This window comes from Anabrus simplex, chromosome 13, assembly GCF_040414725.1.
Source record: "Anabrus simplex isolate iqAnaSimp1 chromosome 13, ASM4041472v1, whole genome shotgun sequence".
NCBI lineage: Eukaryota > Metazoa > Arthropoda > Insecta > Orthoptera > Tettigoniidae > Anabrus > Anabrus simplex.
In genome coordinates this window covers 74,412,931-74,425,338 of record NC_090277.1, presented here as the reverse complement: position 1 = coordinate 74,425,338, position 12,408 = coordinate 74,412,931, and the positions used below count along the sequence as shown (strand labels likewise).

General features: G+C 41.9%; 1 protein-coding gene across 1 annotated transcript in view; it reads left to right on the top strand.

Moving 5' to 3' along the window:
* Positions 1-12,408, top strand: part of LOC136884946 (uncharacterized) — a 535,891-nt gene that overhangs the window by 466,994 nt on the left and 56,489 nt on the right. The window contains exon 6 of the mRNA XM_068230060.1: positions 3,428-3,571. Within this exon, the coding sequence (XP_068086161.1) occupies positions 3,428-3,571 (144 nt within the window). The remainder of the gene's footprint in view (positions 1-3,427; positions 3,572-12,408) is intronic.

Genomic DNA, 12,408 nt, shown 5'->3' with positions numbered 1-12,408 from the left:
ATATAATAGAAATACAGTTTGAGGAAGAACAATATGGCTTTAGACCGAATAGATCAACAATAGACGTTTAATTTACAGTGCGAACGATAATGGAAAAACATCTAGAAAGGAGCAAGGAAATCGTCTTCATAATTTTGGATTCGGAAAAGGCTTATGATACAGTTAAGAGAAAACATGTATAGGAATGCCTACTGCAAAGGAATGTACCAAAATAATTAATTAACAAGATAAAAATGTTGTATCGTGAGGGTGGGGAGTGGTGACTGAAACATTTTATACAAAAAAGGTCTCAAGCAAGGAAGTGCACTGTCGCCATTATTGTTTATTATATTGATGGATGAAATCATAAAACGTGTAAAACAGAGTATCAGTAGTGATGAAGTGAATTTGCAGATAATGTGGTGATTTGGGGAAAGGGCAAAAAGGAAGTACAAAAGAAAGTGGACATTTGGAATGAAAATCTGAAGGAGTTTGGAATGGTAATTAGCAAAAAGAAAACTGTAGTCATGCACGGTGAAAAAGAGAAAAAGAGAAGCCAAGTGAACATGGGCGGAGAACGGTTAGAGAATGTAGAACAGTGTACATATCTGGGTAGCATTATTAATGGAAGTCATGAAATCAACACAACATGTTATCATCAAGTCAGAGAGCTTTTATGGGGTAACCAAGTACCCAAGAGAACGAAATTAACATTAGATAAACAGTATTTCATACCAATTGTAACATACGGACTAGAAACGCTGGTAACTAATAAATGACAAGATAGTAAGATCCAAGCATTAGAAATGACATTTTTAAGAACATCGGCTAAAAGACAAGAAGAGATAGAATTCAAAATATTAAAATCAGAGAAGAGCTAAATACAGAACTGTTAGTACAGAACATACAGAAAGCAAGACTGAGATGGTTCGGACATGTAAAAAGAACGGGAAAGGAACGGGTAGCAATAAGGGAATTGTAAAGAGAAGTTAAGGGAAAGAGACCAGTTGGAAGCACGAGAAGAAGGTGGATGGATCATATTCATTCAGCATTCGAATTAATTTGAGTGAGGGGCCCGTGATGACAGACGCACAGTTCGCCTATAAGACGTCAGTTCGGAAGACCTTCATCAGGCCTCTCATCATTATTCATTTTAACATACGCAGTACCGGTATTACCCGCAAAGCTTTTGTAATAGACTACTTCGTTTCTCAGGAGCTCTTTTTATGTTAATGGCACAATATATTCTTTGAGACGATCACCTGCAGCGGTTCATCGTTTATAGAGAATATCACAGACCAGCAAATAATAAAGATGTCGCTCCGATGCTCTTGAGAAAAAAGATAATGAGATCGGAGAATACCGTACTTCGTTGGACTGCACACGCAATTGAAATGGCATTTCCTTTCTTCTTCTTCTTCTTCTTCTTCTTCTTCTTCTTCTGTCTACCATCGTGGAGTATTTTTTTTCCTCGATACCATATCGAACCACTGTCGGAGTTTCCGCGTCCAATATAGTATTTTCTGCCCACGACCTATATATCACTCTTATCAATCTGTGTTTGCCATTTCGGAAGATGCGATCTCCTGTACGTGATTTTCCGGCACGACGTCGTTGGTGACGCGATCTGCGATACATCCACGTTCTTCAAAGGTCTGCAGTCGGCTCGCTGAGGAAGTCTCCCTTCAACATCGGCATCACACGGCACTTGACGACACGCCCGCGAGTTTCCATTAGGAGCTCACGGTTGAACACGACAAGTTTTGGTTTCAGAAACACGCTTCATACATACCTGATTCTGGTTTTAATTTATGTATCCTGATCCTATTCTTGTGTTAGGTACTTGAAATGCGAAACACTTTCAAAGGTGTTTTGCTATTCAGTGTTGAATAAGGAAAATCGCCAAGACCATGTTTTTTATTCGGAGCATATTTATTTTAAGGCCAACTCCTTGCTTACTTCGTTGATTCTGTTCAAAAGAAAGTGATGGCCATTGGTCCTTTGCTTGGAGACGTTAAAGCTTGAGTAGAGGCATTGGTGTTATTTGATATGAGTAGGCTGTGTGCCGACACCCGGTTTCACCTCCTCCCTGACTTATTATCCCTCCACATCCCCAGACACGCAGGTCGCCAAGGCTTCTCCGGAGCGAACACTTCAAACATTATTATTATTATTATTATTATTATTATTATTTCGATTTTGGCCTACTTTGGACAATTGACTTGTTGGTTAGTCCTGTTTTCTTACCCCAGAACTTCATCATGTCGCTGTGGTTCTATCAATTTTAACTCGAAACATATCTCTATGAACGATTTATTTTGGATTGATGCGAATTTCCAACATATCCTTTCTTGTTTCTTCTACCCATTTGGTAGTTGCTTTTAATTTGATGTAGTTAAAGATTGTCTTTGTTATTCCGCTCTCGTACATTCTTCTGAGGTGCCCACAAAACTTCAGTCTCCTCTTATGCATGGTATCTGTGATCTTCTCTATCTCTCTGTATAGATCTTTTTTCTCTTCTTCCTCTTTGCACCATTCTTTCTTTTGGGGGGGTCCTAAAATCTTTCTCAAGATATTTCTTTCTTTCTTCTCTATCTCATCTATTTCCCCTTTCTTCTTCAGTATCAGACATTCTGAACTGTGAAGTTCCTCTGGCTTTATAACCATGGTAGAGTGTCTGATCTTTACCCTGTAAGATATCATTCCTTTATTGTATCTATTCTCTACTAATCTATAGGCTAACTCCATCTTTCGCCCTTCACGTATTTGCTTATTTATCAAGGCCATTGCGCTGGATCCATTCACAAATATATTTAAATTTATCTGACCTCTTGACTTTCCCATACTTTGTTTCCAGATGCTTTTCTTCATTATGTTTGTATTCTGTGTACTCTGCCTTTTCCTATGAGATCCTGTGTCCTCCTTTCTCTGCGATGTCTCGGACTACTTCTTTATCTTCTGCTAGCAATGCCATGTCATCAGCGAATGCTAAGCAATCCACCTTAATATTCTGCTTCTTTGTACCTAAATAGATTCCTTATATCCCTTCTTCCTTCATGGTTTCCCTCCAAGTTCTCATGACTTTTTCTACGACAATGTTGAACAAAATCGGTGATAATCCGTCACCTTCCCTGAGTCCTGTCTTAATCTAAAGGTCTCTCAGATTTTCTCATGAAATTTAACTTTGGAAATGGTTTTCGTTAAAGTTTGAGTTATAATTGCCCTTATTTTACCATCAGTTCCAAATTCTTCCAAAACATTGAAGAGTGTCTGCGAGTCATGAGCGTTTTTGAAGTCTTATTTTCCCCCTGTTATATTATTCTTATTATTAGTCTGTCTATCCGTGGTATTAAGTGACAAACTTGTGTGGTATTTTCTCACAAACCGGTAACGTTAGCGGGTGTCGACTCACACTTGTTGGATGTAAAGTGACCTTGTCTTCTTACAGCGTGCCTGGTGAGCTACGCCACGGAGACGGTGATGCAGATATGCCACGGCAAGAGACGATGTGCCTTGACGGCGGGGGCGCAGACTTTCGGGAACCCCTGCAGGCCAGAGTCTCGCATGTACCTCAAGGTCGTCTACACCTGCGGTGAGTACCCTGTCATACATCCAAAACCTGTACAAATTACAACAGTGAGTGTTTCTCTACCTTATGTTAAGAAAAACCATTTTAATAGACACATGTTCTGTAAAGCGTTGAAGTCTTTTCGTCTTGATTGTATGTTTACGTCTTTCTAAAAGGCTCGCCATACTTAATAAATTGATATTTAAAATCACCTAAGACAAGAGTGGATATTTGTGCACATATCATTTACTTTGTCTCTCCTGCACCGAGTTCTTACTACATCTTCCCCATCTTACCTTCCTTCGCGTTTCCATTACTTCTCAAGTGTCCATAACCTGCTCGCAGGGGCTTAGTCAATGCAGGATTACTGGGGGTTAGAATCCACCCCCTTCCATGGAAATTTTACGAAAATAAAATAAACAGAAATTGACAATAAATTAAATACAAATTCAGAGACATATAGAACCAACCGATCTGTTAAATCTATTTTATATTTTTACAATTGCCTTTATGTCGCACCGATGCAGATAGGTCTTGTGGTGACGGTGGGATAGAAAAGGCCTAGGAGTGGGAAGAAAGCGGTCAGTGTCTTAATTAAGGTACAGCCCCCAGCATTTGCCTGCTGTGAAAATGAAAAACCACGGAAAATTATCTTCAGGGCTGCCGACAGTGGGATTCGAACCCACTATCCCCCGCATGGAATCTGTTTTCTAAGAAGCCTCGAAAGTTGGATTGTAGATTGTAAACTGAACATAGCATTCGCTGTAAAACTGTTGACCTTGATGGTATTATACAAGATTAAATAGAAGGAAGGATCCACCTTTCAATACTCCGTTGTTAAGTTGAACCAAATTGAAGTTACAACCTGTTCATTTCGGACCGGTTTCAACACATCTGACTATGATCATTGTGTTAGTTGTTTTTAGACCTTTGTGACTTAATTTTTGCACTGCTTTGCTCATTGGCTGATGATGACACTTCAAATGTGTTGAAACCGGTCCCAAATCAATCGATCAATCAATCAATCAATACTGATCTGCATTTAGGGCAGTCGCCCAGGTGGCAGATTCACTATCTGTTGTTTTCCTAGCCTTTTCCTAAATGATTTCAAAGAAATTGGAAATTTATTGAACATCTCCCTTGGTAAGTTATTCCAATCCCTAACTCCCCTTAATATAAATGAATATTTGCCCCAGTTTGTCCTCTTGAATTCCAACTCTATCTTTATATTTTGATCTTTCCTACTTTTATAAACGCCACTGAAACTTATTCGTCTACTAATGTCATTCCATGCCATCTCTCCGCTGACAGCTCGGAACATACCACTTGGTCGAGCAGCTCTCCTTCTTTCTCTCAATTATTCCCAGCCCAAACTTTGCAACATTTTTGTAACGCTACTCTTTTGTCGGGAATCGCCCAGAACAAATCGAGCTGCTTTTCTTTGGATTTTTTCCAGTTCTTGAATCAGGTAATCCTCGTGAGGGTCCCGTACACTGGAACCATACTCTACTTGGGGTCTTACCAGAGACTTAAATGCCCTCTCCTTTACATCCTTACTACAACCCCTAAGCACCCTCATTACCATGTGCAGAGATCTGTACCCTTTATTTACAATCCCATTTATGCGATTACCCCAATGAAGATCTTCCCTTATATTAACACCTAGATACTTACAATGATCCCCAAAAGGAACTTTCACCCCATCAATGCAGTAATTAATGAACAGGTTGTAACTTCTATTTGGTTCAACTTAACAACGGATTATTGAAAGGTGGATCCTTCCTTCTATTTAATTTTGTATATTTCTCTAACAATAATGAGATGTTTAACTTTAAATACTTGATGGTATTGTTCTTACATATTTTGTAGTGTACTGCAACCTGAATATCAACATAATTCACTTGTCTCAGTGCTCTTATGACTCTCACGCATGCGTACATCACACACGCACCTTCATTGTGTTCTACCATGTAAAACCCCGCCCCCATCGCTACGCTCCTGCCTGCTCGTCATTCCTCATATAAGCCTTGTTATTCAAGTTAACCATAATGCATTGAATAATAAGGATACTGTTTAACAATTAATCATTGTTATAGAGATTTAAAGATTATTATTGGTAATTGGAAATTATTCATTACTTTCTTGAACTCTTTGAGGAGAGCATTTTTTTGTCGAACGGATGTTGTCTGCTGACTCCTCGTCATCTCGTTGAATGAAGGAGATTGTACTCGGAAGTTTTAGACTACGGCGCAGGTCGGCCAGGTCCTCGCACTCCATAAGGATGTTGTACCACGCCGCAAGTACACACCGGGGGACTTCTCCCTTCAGTACGTAGGAGTGCGGTGCGATACCGTGGTGGATCCTAACACGACATAATACCACTGCTTCTCTCCGTGAAACCATAAGGGAAGTATTCCATAGTTTCGTAGCTCCTATCGTCCTCAGGTTATTTCGGAGAGGGGTGGCCTGCTACGCCATCTCCCGATGGGACATCACTAAATGTCTGAGCTGAGAACGAATATCACTGACTGGAACCTTGTAAGTTAACGGAGACAATGTGACCGCGTCCTTGACAGCCTTAACAGCTTAACTCGCTTTCCTATACCCATGTAGCTTGGGAGCCGTAAAAACGTGAGTGATTCTGGTGTTAGCACTTTAACACCCGGCCAGCAGGTCCTGGATCTGCTGCATCAGAGGGTGCCGAGAGAAACATGCATGGATAGATTGTAACGAGCTCAAACCCCTGTGGGTGGGGAACGCAGTCGAAGACTACACCCACGGTATCCCCTGTATGTTGCAAGAGACTTCTAAAAGGGGTGACCAAAGGATGATGACATTAGAACCATGAGATGATTTGTAATTGGTACCATTACGTGCGGAGCACAATGGGAGGCGTTACTTGTGAGGAAAATCATGGTAGGAACAGGAACATTATGGATCTGAGTGTTGCTTGTGATAATGGTCATCATTTGCGTTCCAGTGGTCGATTCCACTCTGTTCAGAATGGGTCTCCGTTACCTACTCAACTTCATGAGAAACACCATGGGTTTACGTTGCCTGTGGTTTGTACCCACTTTGTGAGAAACGCCACGTGTTTGGCTGGCGCCCGTGATTAGTACCATTATGTCATGAAGACCATTGGTTTGCGTTGCCTGAGTGTAGTACCACCAAGTGAGGAACACCACGAGAATACCGGCGCCCGGGATTAGTCCCACTGTGTGAGGAACACCAAGGGCCTGCGTTACCTGTGATTGGTACCAATATGATGGGCCGGTGACCTGGATTTTGGACCCCTTTAGATAATAAGCATCATCTCAGTAATTAAGACATTGCGAATTGGATCCATTGATTGTGTTTGTTTCACGGTCATTTTCTAATCACAGTTCGTTTTATATTATAGTCAGTGGATACATTTTGAAGTCTTAATTTGCATTTCATTACGCTTCGTACCATTAGGGGCCGATGACCTAGCTGTTAGGCCCATTTAAACAACAAACATCATCATCGCAACGATACCATATAGAGCTCTGCTGTGTACAGTTTCCGGTAGAGGAAAAAGAACCCTGTTCGTAGTTGTAAGCCCATGCTTCCAAGTTGAGAGCCGCTTTTAGAAAAGGATTAAGGCTACGGTCGCTTCGTTCCCACTCGTAGCCCTTTCCTATCCCAATAAGACCTCTCTGTGTCCGTGCGAAGTAAAGCAAATTCTTTTAAAAAAAGAGGGCCAATCTCAGGACAAGTACGAGACACCGTCCGTCCATGGACAATCCACTCCTCCCCCTTTTACATGACGGTCACATAATCAACGCATGGGGATATGTCACCGCCATGCGCATCTGTTTATCTATTAATTGAGGCGTGGAAGGTTATTGAATCAGGATGTCATCCGCAGTAATGTCAATCACATTTAATCTTGATATCTGTGTTATTATTTTTCGTTGTTATTGTGAGTGGAACGCACTGTATTCTTTCCGCACATTGTACTGACAATGGGAGTGAGACGGAGAGATCGGATTGTGACACAAGGGAGGGAGAAAGAGAGAGATAAACTAATCTCTGTGTAATATCAGCTTCATATTAAATAGTCTGTCAATAAATGTGTAAAACAAACAGGGAGCTGTTTGGACAGCTGAGGGGCTCTGCAAAGTACAATTTACTAGTTATCGATGTATAAACATCCTCTGGAATTGTTGAAGGGCCTTTTCAAACAGTGTTGATACAGTCTCGATTTAATAAAGCTCAACATACACTTCTGTTAAACTTCACTGGACTGTTAGGGCAAGGAGGCGTTAGCAGTAGAGGCGCTAATTACACTTCCTACCAACTCCCTCACTGAAAGTGTCGACACACCAATACCAAGATCGCGGCTTCAAAAGTAGGCAGAAAACAGGTCCATTCTACATTCCACAACAAACGATGTGAAAGATCACTGGTGTCAATTTGGTGTTAACCCGCCACAATGAATCAAAACTCTGGCATAGATCAACAGACTGAGATCAGCTGCATCTGGTAAAGTAAATCAAAAAGTCGAAACTGCAGCTGATAGCTGCCACGATACCATTATTTTCTTATTGCTACCAATAAATGCATTTCTTTAACCCTTCAACTCGCAAGTTTTTTCATCCTTAAGCATGTCTCAACCCGATCAATTACCACTGATCTCCATTAAGGCTGTTGCCAGGTGGCAGATTCCGTAACAGTTGTTTACCTATCCTTCTCTTAAATTATTTCAATCAAATTGGTAATTTATCAAGGGAAGTTAAGTCATTTCAGTCCCTAATTCTTCTTCCCTTAAACGAGTATTTCCCCCAACTTGTCCTCTTTCACTCCAACACTGTCCTCAAAATAATATATTTCCTAGTTTTTAAAATCCCACTCAATCTTATTCGTCTACTATTGTCATTCCACGCCATGTCTTCACTTACAGCTCGGAACTTACCACTTAGCCAAGCACCTAATCTTCTTTCTCCCAAGTTTTCCCAGCCCAAACTTTGCAACATTTTTGTAACGCTAGTCTTTTGTCCGAAATCACCCAGAAAAAATCGTGCTGCTTTCATACGAATCTTCCCCAGTTCTCTTACCAAGTAATCCCTGTGAGGGTCCCATACACTGGAACCATACTCTAGTTGAGGTCTTATCAGCGACTTATACGCCCTCTCCTTTACATTCTTAATAAAACCTCTAAATACCCTCATAACCATATGCAGAGAACTGTAACCTTTGCGCGTTTACTGCCATTACAGACGACAATAAGCAACACTTACACAGCCTCTTTTGCAGCCCAATATCGCCCCATTCTCTCTCCGGCAGCCTGTCTCCTTTCTGCTATTTCCCCGCTGTTCCGCTGTTCTTCTTCACGAAAGCCTTTGAAGTTATTGATCTGGTGTCTGAACTTGGTTCTGTTAACAATGTCTTCACGATTTAGTGCAATTTCTTTCAGCTCCTTCTTCACCTCCCTGAACCGCTTATGGCATGTGTTAGGTCTTCTATTGAGTACGGTAAACATGTTCTTAGTCATCCATCCTAAACAGGTGGCCATAAAACTTGAGTCGCCGCTTCTTGATGGATTCCATCAGTCGTTCGGTTTTCTGATAAAGTTCCTCTCGTCTTCGCAACCTGTATTGTCCAGCCACGATCTTGGGGCCCATTATCTTCAGGAGGATCTTCCTCTCAAACTTCTCAGCTTCTCTCAGACCAGCCTTTCCAGTAACTCGGAGGCATTCACTTCCATAGAGACATTCGGATTTAATCACCGTGTTGTAATGTCTGAGTTTAGCTTGCATTGAATTTGCAATTTTTCTTGTACAGGTCGTACGCTGCGGCCATCCTATTCTATTTCGCCTATTGCTGTTAACTTCCCTCTCACCGAGATATTTGAAGCTGTTAACTCTTTCAATCTTACCATACCTTGTCTTTAGTTTTGGGGAGCTGTGGCAATGCTAATTAAGTACTTTTTTTTAAAGGAGATCCTAAGTCGAGCCTTTTCTGATTAATGCCTAAAAAGATTTATCTGTTCTACAACTGCATCGGTGTTTCTATAAAGGGTCGCTAAATCAACTAAAGCAAGACAGTTGATGTTGACCCCTAGATACGTACACTGATCCCCAAGAGTTACTGCCATCCAAGCTTCTGAATATTTTAATTAATGGGTGAAATAGGCTGCAGTCTAATCTCCTGGCTCGCACAGAAGCAAGAGGAGCAGCGAGTATATTCAAATTAACATTTCCAAGAATAAAGTGATATCAGCAGTAAAGAAACGGGAATGCAAAACTGGAACAGCTGGACCATTTTAAGTTTTAAAGACTAGCTGTTATCCGCGGCTTTGCTCGCGTGTGTTCCGAAATTCGATAAAAGTAATCGTTCCTAGCTACTACACTAAGACATTTTCTGAAAATTTCTAAGGTGAAAAAACTCACCGAAAAATTGAGTTTCATTTACCTTAGTAGCTCTTTGCAAACCACGTTTGTGGTATTGACTTTTGGGGCTAAGATGACCAGGCTGCTGGATCATACGACATAGACCTGTGCATGTGAGAAACTGTCCCGCTCTCAAGTCGAAAACAAAAAATGCAAGTTTCCTTTTTCTAAGGAGATACCAATTTCCACGTCTGTAACATCTGCAGTTTTTGAGATACAAGTATCCCCATAAAAATCATTCAACCCATTTTTCAGTTCCTTTTATCTTCCACCTCTTAAGTGCTTTTTCCGAAAACAAAAAAGTGTTTCTTTTTAAAAAGAGAAAGCTATTTTCACGTCAGTTTTAAATCATTTAAAGGTAAGAGGTGTGGAACTAGAGGCTTGTAAACATAACAGTCTAAAAAACCAAACCCCATGACATAACAGCCCCGATGGGCCATGGCCTATCAAGCGACCGCTACTCAGCCCGAAGGCCTGCAGATTACGTGGTATCGTGTGGTCAGCACGACGAATCCTCTCGGCCGTTACTCTTGGCTTCCTAGACCAAGGGCTCTGTCTCACTGTCAGATGGTTCCTCAATTGTAATCACGTAGGCTGAGTGGACCTCGAACCAGCCCTCAGATCCAGGTAAAAATCCCTGACCTGGCCGGGAGTCGAACCCGGGACCTCCAGGTAAGAGGCAGTAACGCTAACCCTACACCGCACACATAACAGCGTATGATTAATAATATATAACAGGGTAATAAGTTGTTTATATTTAATAATATTTAAGAACTTATTGATCAGTACTTTCTGTGGGTGAGGGAGGGCGGGCTATCTCCAGCCTGTCGTAAACGACGACCCGAATGTGGAACCTCCAGGAGCTTTAAACTTGGGTTCCCGAGCTAAGCCTCACACTAGTACGAGGCTCTCGTTGCGGTACCATCCCACTCCAACGATATTAGGTTCGCAAAGCCAAGGAAATCTCGACATCTATACTCCTTGCAGTGGACTAGACAGACTGATACTGTATGTAAGGAAGCGAAACGGACTCATTTGTACATCTCTTCATTGACTCTTCAGATTTCCATGAGAGATGAGAGTGGAACAGGAGGGGATTCAACCTATCTTCTGTTCATGTGAGTCTTGTGACGGGTTATCGAGGAAGGTTTGTATGAACCCCCTCCTGCTTAGGCAATTCTTCCTGCGTGTCAGTAGTGCGGACTGAGAACACGTTAATGTAAGGTCCTCTTTCAGCAGGTATTGATTGTGTGAGAGGTTCCGCTCACCGGTGAACTTTAATAAAATTTCATTATCACTGCAGCTGTCACAAGTCATGTTACCATAGCGACAGTAATTAAACCGTGGTGACGTCATCTTAGGTCAGCTTTTCTCTCGTCTTCCCGTGTAATGAGAGCCTTTCACGACCACACGATTATAAAATACTGCTCTGAGGTGATGTGGTGCTGGTGGTGGTTATTGCGAGGCAGCCCTCGAGCGTTCAACATAGCGGGTTCGATCTCGGATAGTGTTGTCGATTGTGTAAATATCAAACTCGAAGCTAAAATGAGACACGACAAATATATAATAATAATAATAATAATAATAATAATAATACCGTATGGTCTCCGGAGATGCTTTGTGTAGGTGTTCCGAACTGACGCCTAAAATCGACTTGCATGTCCAGGAGCGGCGATTAGCACATGGTATTCGCTACTGAGCGTGTCTCCGCTGGTTGCTGTGGCGCCATGCAGATCAGTTAGCCGCGACGAACGATATTGTGTGCATATTTCCGCTAATAATTGTTAATAACTACGACGAGAGACACACACAGAAATCCCAAAGCGAGAAAAAATGACTAATTACGGTAAAAATCCACGAACCGGCCGGGAATCGAACACGGAGACCTTTGAACATTATGTATATACTGTATCAAGCATGCAATATTTTGTTTAAATAGGATTTGTCCCACTGTCGACAGCCCTGAAGATCGTTTTCCATGGTTTCCCGTTTCCACACCAGGCAAATTCTGGGGCTGTCCCATTCCCAGGTCTTTCCTGTCCCATCGTCGCCATAAGACCTATCCGTCTCGGTGCGACTTAAAGCAAAATAGCAAAAACAAAAAAAAAAAGGGGGGGACAAGAGTTGAGGAAGGGAGGTCGGACAGGATAGTGAGGAGCCTGGCACAAGAAAGTTGAAGCAGTGCCAAGACTCAGCTAAGGACCCCGTGGTAGTCAACGCACGCTTCCAATTTGAGTACCCGGGCCCCTTTTAGTCGCCTCTTACGACAGACAGGGGATACTGTGGGCATTATCCTACCGCCCCCACCCACAGATTTGTTTCCAAGTTTCGGATGACCTGGCAACACTGCACCGTAAGATTTTGGTTGAGCATAGTCTTGACTTATCTGCAGCAGATCTGCTTGTTGGTTGTCTCGAGAGGTTCATGAGACGCGTCTCCTCTGCTTGA